The sequence below is a fragment of the Plecotus auritus genome, assembly GCF_963455305.1.
Source record: "Plecotus auritus genome assembly, chromosome: 13".
Taxonomy (NCBI): domain Eukaryota; kingdom Metazoa; phylum Chordata; class Mammalia; order Chiroptera; family Vespertilionidae; genus Plecotus; species Plecotus auritus.
In genome coordinates this window covers 11,934,951-11,947,697 of record NC_137779.1, presented here as the reverse complement: position 1 = coordinate 11,947,697, position 12,747 = coordinate 11,934,951, and the positions used below count along the sequence as shown (strand labels likewise).

Sequence of the window (12,747 nt, the reverse complement as noted above, 5' to 3'; positions counted from 1 at the left end):
ACAAGGCTATTTATTACCTCAAATTACCAGACTATCCAGAGGTAAGGTTGATTCAGAAGTTCAAGGATATTTTCAGGTGTCAGCAGGGGACACTTTCCTTTGAGTGTCCTATTTCATGATCACAAGATAGCTGCCATGGCTCCAGGCATCAGACAGAGCTTCACTCCCAGAAAACAATGACCAGCTCTTCATTGTGTCTCTTTTAGAAGTAGCCGTTTCCACTAACATCACACTGGAAACCCATCAAAATTGGGTCACACAGCCATTCTTTAGCAGCTAAAGGTTAGCTAATTCCTCCAAGTCAGATGGGAGCAGCACAACTGATTGAAATTGACTAATCTAAGTGGCTTCTCAGAATGTTGCTTCTGAACACATGCAGGATCCCCCAAAGGCTGTTTAGGTGGTCAGTTTTCTACTTTGTCATGCTCCTTAGACACATCCCTGGGTCAAGACGAAACACTGACCTATTAGCGGGTGGATACACACCACCTAGGTATTGACCAACTTGTCCTGCCTTCCCCCTCCCCTCCATTTCTGTTAAATTCATGGAAACTCCAGTCCTAAGAAGTCTAGCAGGTGACCCTCCCTTTTGGAGCTGTCTCTCTGTTTCCCCCATCTGTGCCCTGCGGTGGCTGTGGTCACAAGTGCCACAGTCAGGGCTCTGACTCAGCCTGTGTGGGGAGCCACTTCCCCAGCCCCCATCTGTCAGCTGTGGTCCCAGGAGAGGTGGAAGGAGTTACTCAGCACGCCCTCGGTGCTCACGAGGGACATGAGTCCCCAACCTTAATATTTTTCGTATCAGTTGCTCATCCTAAGCCACATTTTCCTGAATGTGTATGCATGATTTTTCCAGGTTGACAAGGCATGTGACCCAAGCTCTGAATCCACATTAGGAGGACCTAGGACCTAGTTCATCATGCTGGTGACCTTGGCCAGCCCCTCCCATCTGTGAATCCCCAGTTAGCCCAGCAAACACGCAGCAAGGCTGAGATAGCAGACAGCATGAGCGGCCCCACCACCCACCCTGGAGCATGGCAGACATTACTGCAATTGCAGGGTCTTCCCCTCTGAACCAGTGTTTGTGCCAGATCCTGACCGTAGGCCCCCAGGCAGCCCAGGAATGGACCAATAAGAGCCAGGTTTTGACTCTTCCATTTGCTATCCTGACTTGCCCTCCCCACAGTCAGGCCTTCATCCCACAGTTGACTTTCAGACCCTCGCCTTTCCCTCTTCCTTCTCTCCCCTGAGAAGTAACTTTGCGACTCCATTTCCCTGTAGTGCTCTAGAAGGCCCTGCCCTTCCTCCACAGGATTCCAGAGGTTACATCCCTGCTCTACACTTTTCAGCGGTGTGAACTTAGCCGTTTTCTTAGCCTCTGGGAGCCTCAGTTTCCTCATCTGTAAAGTGGGGCCAGTAGCCGCCACAAAAGGTTGTGAGAATGTGCCTGGCAGAGCGTCTGCCATGGGGAAGAGGGGGGGGTGCCACTCAGTGCACACTGGTCCAATGTCCTGTAGTGCCTGTTCCTGGCTCTGCCAGGCAAACCAATCCAGGATTTTGATGGGGAAAATGATGCAACCAACCATTACTTGACAAAGTTTTATTTCATTTTAGTCTTTATGATATCTTTCCCCCAACCCAACTCTGACCCCATCTTGTGCTTTCAGGATGGGGAGCAGAGTGGGGGTAATAACCACCGGCCCCCAGGGAGACCAGGCACTGTACCTTTAGAGCTTGTAAACCTGCATCAGGACTGGGGCCAGCATCTCATCCCGCCAGCTGGGTGTGGCCAGGACACGGGCTCGAAGGCCAGGAGACCCAGAGCCTATGGACAAGAGCTGCCATCCCCACCCCCACTGCTCAGGACTTTGGAAAGAGCGGAACAGGAAACGTACCAAGGCCCGGAGGCACCTGCCACAGCTCAGAGCTGGCCTGGACAAGGCAAAGAACTGGGTGAGATTCTTGAGATGCCTCTGTCTCCAGCCAAGACTCCTGGCCCTCTCCCTGGGCTGCCAACTGCCTCTCTCACCCCCACCCCAGCCAAGCTGAGAGCCAGGCACCCTGTTCCCACCAGCCGACAAGAAACAGAAGTAGTGGAAATGCCAAGTGTTGTTGCTAAAAAACAACACCTAAATATTAAAAATTAAATTAAAACGGAAGCCCCAGTCCACTGAGCCAGCAGTGAGCTGGTGATTGCAGACACACAGACAGCTCCCAGTCTTCCCCAAGTCCCAGAGCCTCTGAAGACAGCAGGAAGGGGCCTCGGGGCCCCTCTGGAGAATAAAGTTGGGGGGGGGGCGTCCTCAGGGGGTCCCCAGTGTGGGGCACTGAGGACTGTAAACATGACCCAGCTTGAGGGCCCAAGGGTGACCCAGCCCCCTGAGGTTCTCCCTGGATGAACAGCCACTCTGATGAGAACAGTGAAACAGCAGTCGGCCTCCCCATTGGAATATGGAGGTGGAGGGGGACTGGGCTGTGTTGGGGCAGGGGATTCCAGAAGCCAAACACAGCTTCCCAACGGCTTCTTTGCCCCTACCGGGTCTGCACCGGGGCCCTTTCTGGGCGGTGAGTCTGCTCATGGCCACCCCTCCCTAGTGAAACCTGCTGTACAGTCAGCTCCAGCCACAGCTGCCCAGCCAGACTGGGCCAGGTCAGGCGAGCTCCCAGGAGGCCTCGTCCCAGGATGGGGGTGGGAGAGCTGGCTCTGGGAGGGGAGACTGTGGATGTGTTAAGGACTGTCGGGAGGGCCAGTGAGAGCCACCACGCCAACACAGGCACAGCCCCAGGCCAGAGGGTCGCTACTGCACCAGGAGCACCACCTCAAGGTCTGGCTGAGGCCCAGGACAAAGCCCTGCCTCCGCCCCACTCCAGGCCAGGAGCCCTTGGGACCAGGCAATCTCACCATACCGGTTACGCATTAAAACCTGCTGCCACCTTCTGCACCTGCTGCCTCTGCAGGCGGGCGGGCAGGCGGCCTGGAGCCAGGCCAGCTTCTCAGGAGCCACTGGAGCAAAAGGAGGTCAGACCCAGGTGAGGCGTGGCACCCGAGCCTTCTCTGTCCATGTTGAGGCCCCGTCAGGGACCAGGGCTGACTGGGCATTTGCCTTTGGGCCACAGAACCTCGCCAGGTCCCAGCCACCACAGCCAGGACCTGATGCCAGCAGCAGGCCTTCACTGGGTGATTCGGGCTGGGCCTGGGGCTAGAGTTCCTTCAAAACCAGCCCTCAGGCGTCCTGAGGTTCAGCCAGGCCCAGGAGTTTCCTCAGAATGAGGCACAGTGACCTCCTCTGAGTCCTAAACGCCCTTTGGATTCCAGCATCTTCTCGGCGCTTACGTCCCACACAGAGGCCTCAGTTTCCCTTGGGACTTGACTGTGATTTCCCTCAGGGCTGGGCTCCCCAGTCTCAGGGCTGGGCCCGTCAGAGCCTGCTTAGGACTTGAGTTCCTCCAGGACGGGGACCCTGGTGACCTCAGGGCTGGTCCCGGCTCCTGAGCCACTGGCTCCTCAGTGCCCGGACCTCCTGCCCGTACCACTCGTGCAGCTGGAGGAAGGGGGCTGAATCGAGAGGCCCGTTGGGTGCCGAGGCCCGCCGGCGGGGTGGCAGTGGGGGGCGCTCAGGGCCAGACCGGGCACCAGTGGAGGTGCCCGTGGAGGCAGCGGGTGGCTCGGCACTCCAGACCGCACAGCCATTCTCCTTGGGCAGGAGGGCACGGGGTCGGCGTGGCGGCGGAGGGCAGCCCCCTGCCCGCATGGCAGCCAGCTGCTGCTCCAGCTCCCGCACCACCAGCCGCAGGTAGTCGAAGCTGGCCCGTGACAGGGCCTTCACCCAGCCCTCCATGGCAGCCTGGCTCTCAGCGGCCAGCACGTAGGTGCGGGCCCGAGCCTCGGCGAAGCGCACGGCGAAGGTGAACTCCTCAGCGGCCTCCACAAGCTCCACTGTGCAGCCCTCCAGGATGATGACGCCCACAGGCTCACGGCTGGCCGCGTCCTCGAAGTAGAAGAGCATGTTCCCGCGCAGCACGAACCAGCGCCGATGGTAGGCCGCGTGCCGGCCGCCCTTCTTGTACAGGAAGCCCGCGTTGTCCACCGGGGCGTCACAGGTCGCATAGAAGGCCAGACTGCGCTCGTTCAGCTTCATGGCGGCCTGCAGGGAGCTCAGGGCCTGCCCCACACCGGGTCAGCTGTCACTAACGTGGCTACCGCTGCCAGATCACCCTGTGCCTCATCCTGACCTTCCAGCCACCCTCCGGCGCCACAGCACTCAACACCCCCTCTCACAAATAAGGAAACTGAGGCTCAGACAGGGGAAGCGACCTGCCGAGGCTCACACAGCTCGCAGGACCAGAGCCAGGACTCACCCGGATCTGACTCAAACCCTGGCCCCAGAGCCACACTCAACCCTCCCGGTTCTCCTCCCCAAAATAATGTTGGGGATTCCTACCGCATGCCAAGCATCTTATGCATCTTAACTCATCTTGCAACAAACCTTAGTTGGCAGGGACTAGCCCGATTCCCATTTGACAGATGGGGAAACAGAGGTCATGCACCCAAGGTCACAAAGCAAGTTGGTGGAGTGAAATTCAAACCCAGGCCTCATCCCTGGGGACCAGATGGGCTGACCTTTTGTGGTCCCTTTCAGGTCCCAGTTTTGATTTCATAACTCAGCTTTGATTTGCTGTCCGGGCTATAAGGACATGAACAGAACCTATTTCAGAGGGGTGTAGGGACTTCGTTTGGCAAACATTTATTAAGCTCCCACTGTGTGCCGGGCTCTGTTCTCAACACTTGGATACTACATTAGTAAACAAGATGAAGAGGGTCACTGCTCTTGTGGTGCTGACATGCTAGTGGCAAGTGAAGAGGGAAGAAAATTAACAGATAGAACGAGTCTGCCCGGTGGTCGGGTTCTGAGTGCTGAGAAAATCTAATGTGGAGAAGGGGTCAGGAGGGTTGTGGACAAGAGAAGTGTTTGATTTTACTGGGGGTGAAGGCTGTACTAAGAAGGTGACATTTGAGCAGATACCTAAAGCAGGGGAGGGCGGGAGCCCTGGGACAGGCCAGGCAGAGGGAACAGCAAGTGCAAAGGTCCTGAAGTGGGAACCTACTAATGTGCTTGAGGAACAGCCAGGAGGCCGGTGAAGCTGGAGCAGGAGGAGGAAGGGGAGAGGCGGCGGAAGCAGTCAGACAGACAGAAAAGATAGTGGTGAAAAAAATCCAGAAAAAGGGCCCTGAGCTTGGCCCACAGTTATAGGAAGGGGGTGGGAGGAGAGCATCGTGGACTCAAAGGAGAAGAATCTCACTGGGCACTTGGCTCAGTGATTTAATCCACGTTCCCTGAGGAGCACCTGAAGGGGCAGCACTGGCCAGGTAGGATTTACTGGGAGGTGATACGTGGGCCCCTAATGCGACCACACCTTCCTTTGGGATTTTCCACAGCCACTGGGAGGACCTACCTTGTGCTCCTGTATCACAGCCTCACTCTACATAGGACAATAGCTGCATTTTTCAAGAGACGACGTATGTGAAGTCCCTGGAATGCAGTAGGTGCTCAATTAATGTTTATTCCCCAGCCTGGGCAGTGCTTTACTCGGGGCCTGGAGGGATGAGGTATGGGTGGTAGTTCTCCTGAGAGCAGTTCAACCTGACCCAGGGTGGAAGGAGCAACTGCTCCCAACTGAATCACCTAGGCAGTCAAGGATGGCTTCCTGGAAGAGGCACCACAAGCTGTGATTTCATAGCTAAGGTGAGACTGTCCTGACCTAGCAGCCAGGCCAAGGCTAGAGGCCCAGAAGGCTCTACCTCCCTGAACTGTGTGACTTCAGACACGGGCTGCCCTTCTCTGAGCCTGTTTCATTCTCTGCAAAAGAAGACTCATGCATTTTCCTCAACAGCCCAACTCCATGTGGACCCCCGCCCTATTTCTCGAAGGAACCACCCATCCTATTTGTCCCGTTGCCCTCCTACCTCTCAGGCCACTGCTCCCTCCCTGCCTTGTGCCCAGTCTGCTCTCAGCTTGCTCTTCTCTGGGTTGAAATGTCAGCTCTGTAGTGTCCAGGCTGTGTGACCTCAGGCAAGTGTTAAGCCTCTCTGGGTCTCTATTTCCACATCTGTAAAATAGGGTCATAAAAGCACCAAAGTCAGGATTTTTGTGACATTAACACAGTGATTACACAGAAGCTGCTGAGCATGGTGCTGGGCATGCAGTACGTGCTCAGCAGTGGTAGCTCTCGATGTTCTTCTCACCTCTCCATTTGCTCCCCTCAGCACTCTGTCTCAGCAAATGGCCTTTGGCTTCTCCCCCCACCCCCACTCTGACCACTCATCAAGTCCAACTGATCTCCTTCCAGCCTCTTCCAAATCAGTGGCCTAATCTCTACCCACGGCCACCTCCCCATTCTAGGCCCCCATCATCACTCCCTTGGCAGCTCCAGTAGCCTTTTCATTGGTCTCCCTGCCTCTACCATGTTCTTCAGGTTAAGAGCCAAACTCCTTCCCAAGCCCCTCCCCTGATCCCATTGAAATCCATTCCTCACAGAAAGATCCTGTTTAAAACTTAATACAACCATATCCCTCCACCACTCCACACCCTCCCAGGACTCCCTACTTCTCTCCGTATAAAATTCAGTCCTGCCCATGGCCTCTTAAGTTCCCTTCCCCTACCTCTGTCCTCCTTGCTCACTCAGCTTCAGCCACCGTGGACTCCTTGCTGTTCCTCAAACACATCAGGCACATTCCCACCTCAGAGCCTTTGCCCTTGCTGTTCCCCCTGCCTGGGATGCCCTTCCCAGATCTTCTCATGGCTGACCCATCCTTCAGTTTCAGCTTGACCATCACCTCCTCAGGGAAGCAGTCCCTGACCGCCCTATATCAGAGACTTTCCTGTCACTCTCTTGTACCCCAACCTGAAATTACCTGGGTCATTTCTGCCTGCTCTAGGGGGGCAGGGTTTGTTGTGTTTTTTTGTTTGTTTTGTCTTTGTCTGAATTCCAGTGCCTGGCATGTAGTTGGTGCTCACATACCTATAGAAGGAGTCAAACAGTCATCTTAAATCTCTCAACGGCCCTGTGAGAAAGTGTCTGTTCCCATCCCGCATGAATAGATGTGGAAACTGAGACACAGAGAGGTTAAGTAACTTGCCCAAAGGTACAACACTGGGCCCAGAATCGCATGCTCTAGCCTACTGGCTCAAAGGGGCTGTTCCTGGGGTCTGCCCACTCCATGAAAGCCAAAGGTAGAACAACTTCCCTCACACTCAGCACCTCTCCTCTTCTCACTGCCCAAAATGGGGCCCGGCCCGGCCCAAGGTCACCCGTGACACGGGAACCACGCTGCCCATGGCCCCTGCTTCCAGCCCCAGCAAGAACCAGGGGGGCGGGGCAGAAACAGCAGGGGCACAGTTCTGGCTTATCTCCCCACACTCCTGTTGTTTCTAAGAAGTTCAGAGTCCACTGTAGGCACTGCTGCTGACTCAACAGCCCCTGGCCTGGCAGAAAGCTGCAGGGCAAGCATGTCAAACTTGCTTGCTAGGGGGCCTGGCCCCTCTCTGGTCCCAAGGCCAAGTTCTCACTTAGATCAGTCCAGGCTGGAGGGTCTTGAGAAAGTCACTTCACCTTTTCAAGCCCCAGTTTCCTCATCTGTCAAGTGGGCTCTGGAGAGGATTCCATGAGTTAAAATGAGGAAAGCCCGATGCCCAACTATGGGAAAGCCATCAACCATATTGCCACTGTGAGTCCGAGTTTTCACAGCCTCACCTATAAAATGAGAACATTAACACCCATCCCTCTGGGAGGGTTGAATAAATTGTCCTGAAGAGCCATTTTGCAAAATGCTTAGCAGGTAGTGAGCACTCAGGGGAGCTATCCAAAAGACAAATTAGCTCAAGGTCTCCAGGGACACAGCTGGCCCAGAAGCCTGGCCTCTGGAGAAACTGAGGCATGGCATTTGGGCACTCAATTCAAGGAAAGAAACCACACCACAGGTCCTGGGGTTGAATCCAGCTGCCACAAGTGTCCCCTAGCAGTGGGTATGAGGGAGAGAGTGTGGCAAGTACAGGCATAAAAAGGTGCTGGGAGCCCTCAAGCAGGGGCCACAGGGACGCCAGGAGCCTGCCCCAGGCTAGAGGCAGCCCCGCTGCCCATCCTAGAGGCTGGATCTCCAGGTCTGGCCTGCTCCTAGCAGCCCTCTGTCCCTTTGTGTGCCCTGTGGGGAGCGCTCTTGAGTTTCCTAAACTACAGCCAAAGCCCCAGATGGGTGGTCAAGTGGAGGGCTTGTCCCCAGAGTTCCCCCAGCAACAGAGGTCCCTTAGGGGCTGGGGGAGGGAGAGTGGACTGAAGGATCCCGGGTTCGATTCCAGTCAAGGGCACCTCATCTGCCGAGTTCGCCCGGGCAGCCGGGTTCCCTAAAGGAAAATTACTCCTGATGTGGAATCGCAAATAGGCAGATCCCCAGCAGAGGTCTCCCCCGCCGGCCGAGGAACCCCGAGGCCCACGGCGGCCCGAGCCCGGTCCCGCACCCCCTTGCAGGTCCCCCGGCCAGGCTAGCCCTACCTCGCGGCGCGGCCTAAGGCGGCGGCGGCGGGACGGGAGGCGCGGGGCCGGGGAGCGGTCCGGCCATGGCCCGGGACCCGCGCGCTCGGTGGCGGCGGCGGCGGCGGCAGTGGCAGTGCTTTGTCTCCGGGCGGCGGGGCGGCGAGGCGGCGCAGCCGCGGGAGCACAGGGCTCGGATGAAAGGAGGCGGGACAAACCGGCGGTCTGCGACCCGGGGGCGCACCCCTTTAGCCCCCGCGTTTGTCCCGCCCCCGGATTGGCCGGCCCCGACCCGGCACGCCCCCGGATTCTCCCCGCCCCTGGGGCTCATCCCGAAACCACTCTTAAAGGGACCGCGACGGGTTCACAATCTTCAGTGCGGGATCCCAGGAAAGAGGATTGGATCCCCCAGAGTCAACCGGTTTCCAGGGGTAAGGACAGGGGGAGGGTTCGCCCGGAGAAAGCCTGGGGTCCTGGGCAGGACCACTCACTGAAGCCCTAGGCCTGGAGTCCCAGACCCTCCCTGGCTAGGGTTGCCAGATTTAGGAAATGTAACGCCCAGCTAAATTGAAAAATAACTCTGAGTGCTGAAAATGTGTGACTTATTGGAAAAAGAACTGAATACAGGACATTTCGGGCGTTCTGACAAAGTCACTAGAGGATTGAACTATATGTACAGGGTGCCTGTCAACCCTTCCCCTTCCCCAGGGGAAGAGGGGAAGTTCGGGGCGGGGGGCGCTTAGAGAAATCGCTCCACTTCTCTAGGCCTCAGTTTCCTCTGTAAAATAAAGACAGTCGTTGTATATAAAGTTCAAGGTACATAGTGAATGCTCTCAGCAAATAGCAGTTTCTGTTCTTTTTCTTTTACACAAAATAACAAAGTCCACCTCCCTAGATCTGTATTTACTTCCTGCTCTTGCTGCCTCCTCCTCACCACCCTCCAGGACTCAATAGCTGTCCAGTCCTGGCCTGAGGGCAGGAGAGAAATAGGACCTATCAGGATCATCTATTCATTCTACAGCCTCTCACTAAGTGCTACTGTGTTCCAGGCACTGTTCCTGGATCATTCAACAAATCAAAGATGAGTTCTAGAAGTGACTTGTGCTAGGAAAACTATTAGCCATGGCAGCGGGGTAGAAAGACTGGGAGTGCAGCCCTAGCCAGTTTGGCTCAGTGGATAGAGCGTTGGCCCTGGAACTAAGGATCTGGGGTTTGATTCCAGTAAAGGGCATGTACCTGGGTTGCAGACTTGATCCCCAGCCTGCGAGTGGAAGTTGATTGACATATCTCTCTCACATAAGTATCTCTCTCTCTCTCTCTCTCTCTCTCTCTCTCTCTCTCTCTCTTCTCCCCCCTTTTCTCTCCCTCCCTCCTTTCCACTCACTCTAAAAATCAAAGGGAAAATATCCTCAGGTGAGGATTAACACAAAAAGAAAAGAAAGCCTGGGAGTGCAATTTTAGACAAGGTGGTCAGTCAGAGGAAGCTTCTCTGAGGAGCAGGGATCTGAAGGAAGTGAAGGAGGGAGCCATGTAGACTTCTGAGGGAAGGGTGTCCCTCTGCGTGTTTGAATGAAGAAGAGGCCAGGGGGCTGGAGTCTATTGAGCAAGCAGAAGAATAGTAGGAAATGAGGTCATAGAGTATTGGCAAAGCCAGGTTGCTTAGGGCCTAGTGGATCATGGGAAAGATTTTGCTTTCAAGATACCTGATGATATCTGATAATCAGCTAAGCCCCTGGATCCAGCTATACCTGATGCTGCATGAATTCCTCCTGCAGCAAAGGCAAGCTGGAATTTCCCCAAATCTAGATGCTCACCACATAAAGAAAATGGCCGGCACGTGAGCATTTGGACCATGGTGTGGGGGGAATTTCCCAGCGCCCCTCTTGCTGGAGTCAAGGGTTGATATAGGTGAAAGGGCAGATGTTGGAGAACAAGAACCTAGTATGTTGGTTTTTTTTTTTATTTATCTTTATTGTTTAAAGTATCACAAATGTCCCCCCTTTTCTTGTCATTGTTTTTTCAATTGGGTGAAATTCAAATTTAAAAAATTAACCATTTTAAAGTGAACATAAGTATAATGTGGTGGCTATAGTTGGTAACACTATATTGGATAATTGAAATTTGCTGCGAGAGTGAAATTTAAATGTTCTCTCTCTCTCTCTCTCTCTCACACACACACACACACACACGCAAATATTATACAAATAAATATGTGAGGTGATGGATGTGTTAATTAGATGGGGCAATCTTTTCACAATGTATACGTATTTTAAATCGTCATGATATACACTTTAAATATCTTACAATTTTATATGTCAATTTTACCTCAAAAAGCTGAAAATTAAAAAAAAAAGATACAGCTCCCAATTTTAGAAATCACCAGCAAAAATAAAAATAAAAAATAAAAGTGGACAATAATTCAGTGACATTTAATACATTCACAATGTGTGAAACCCACTTCTGTCTAGTTCCAAAACATTCTGTCACTCCAAAGTAAAACCCCACATCCGTTAGTAGTCACTCCCTTCTTTCTGTGTGGATTTACCTATTCTGGACATTTCATACAAACTCACACAACGTTTGTCCTTTTGTGTCTGGCTCCTTTCACTCAGCATCCTGTGTCCAAGGTTCCCCCACCTCATACAGCGTGTCAGTGCCTCCTCCCTGGATGGATGAGTAATATTCCATTGCACGGATGGACCACATTTTGTCTATCTCTTCATCCGTTGATGGACATTAGGTTGTTTTCACCTTTTGACTACTATGAACAGCCAGGCATCTTTGTGGCTGGGACTGTAGAGGCTGGAAAAGAGGCAGTGATTCAGGACAGGACAGGGGAATTTGAGAACCAGAACTGGGTCGCGACTACCGTTACCAAGTTCTGCTGATTTTACCTCCAAATCATGTCTTGAGTTTGTCACTTCTCCATTTCCGCCGCCACTTCCCCATCCCAGGCCGCCCGTCATATCTCACCAGGTCTGCTGCAGTAACCTTCGCTCAGATCTCCCTTCTGCCTCTCCAGTCCCTGAGCCCCCTGAATCCATTCTCCACTGGGGATCCTAGTGAACTTAAATCAAGTTACGGCACTTTCTTGCCCAAAGCCTTTCCATGGCTCCCCACTGTGTCAGGAGCGAGTCCAGACTCCTTCCTGTGAGGGACAAGGCGGTACTTGTCCTGGCCTCTGCTCACCCCTCCAGCCACTTCACACAGTTTCCTATCCTGACTCCCTCAGCTTCGGCCACCTGGCTTCCCTCTGTTCCGAGAATGCACACGGCTCTGAACCTTTGCACCTGCTAGTCCCTTCCACGACTCATCCTTCCAAACTTCACTTAGCCATCACCTCTTCGGGGAAGGCATATGACCCCCAACCCCACCCCGCTGAGTTGAGCGCCTTTGTTTCCTCCAATCAGTCATTCTTTGAACCAATATTTAGTGAGCACTACTGTGTCCCAGACATCAGGACACAAGTTAAAAAGACAGACAACTACATGCAGGTTCATAGCAGCTCTACTTACAATTGCCAAAAGGTGCAAACAACCCATATCTCCCATCAACGGATGAATGGATAAAGAAAACTCGGTACATCCATGCAATGGAATGTTACTCAGCCGCGAAAAGGAATGAAGCACTGGCACATGCTACAATGTAGATGAACCTCGAAAACATGATGCTGAGTGAAAGAAGCTAGACACACAGGCCACATACTGTATGCTTCCATTTGTATGAAATGTCCAGAATAAGTGAATCCATGGAGACAGAAAGCAGACCCGTGGTTGCCAGGCAGTAGGGGAGGGGAGAATAGGAAGTGGGTGCTTAGTGGGTAGGGGGGTACTTTTGGGTGATGAAGATGTTTTGGTACCAGATAGAGGTGGTGGTTGCACAGCATCGTGAATTCACTTCAAAGTGGTCAATTTTATGTCATGTGAATTTCTCCTCAATAATTTTTTTTTTTAATGACAGACAAGTGATCCTGCCCTCCCTTGCCAGAGGGAAAAAAAATAAGAAAGCAACATTCATACATCACATTAGATGACGTTAGGAGTCAGGGAGAAAAATAAAGCAGGGGAGGAGCATGTGAATTGTGAATGAGGACGACGGTGCGGCCATTTTCACTAGGAGGGGCCTAGAGAAGGTAGCTTTGGGGGAAAGACCTGAAGGGAACAAGGGCACAAGCCATGCAGATATCCAGAGGGAGAAGCATTCCTGGCGGAGGGAACAGCACAT

At 53.5% G+C, this 12,747-nt stretch overlaps 1 protein-coding gene across 2 annotated transcripts; it reads right to left on the bottom strand.

Moving 5' to 3' along the window:
• Positions 1 to 1,582: 1,582 nt before the first annotated feature.
• PHETA1 (PH domain containing endocytic trafficking adaptor 1) lies at positions 1,583 to 8,680 on the bottom strand. 2 transcript variants are annotated; one of them, XM_080649857.1, is made up of 4 exons: positions 8,545 to 8,680; positions 5,963 to 6,105; positions 5,452 to 5,528; positions 1,583 to 4,160 (listed from the first exon to the last, which is right to left on the bottom strand). In XM_080649857.1, the coding sequence occupies exon 4, from the start codon at positions 4,134 to 4,136 to the stop codon at positions 3,468 to 3,470; it is 669 nt and encodes a 222-aa protein (XP_080505983.1). In that variant the 5' UTR covers positions 4,137 to 4,160; positions 5,452 to 5,528; positions 5,963 to 6,105; positions 8,545 to 8,680; the 3' UTR covers positions 1,583 to 3,467. The 2 variants fall into 2 exon arrangements, with proteins under 2 accessions (XP_080505983.1, XP_080505982.1); XM_080649856.1 differs by lacking the exon at positions 5,452 to 5,528.
• Positions 8,681 to 12,747: the final 4,067 nt, after the last annotated feature.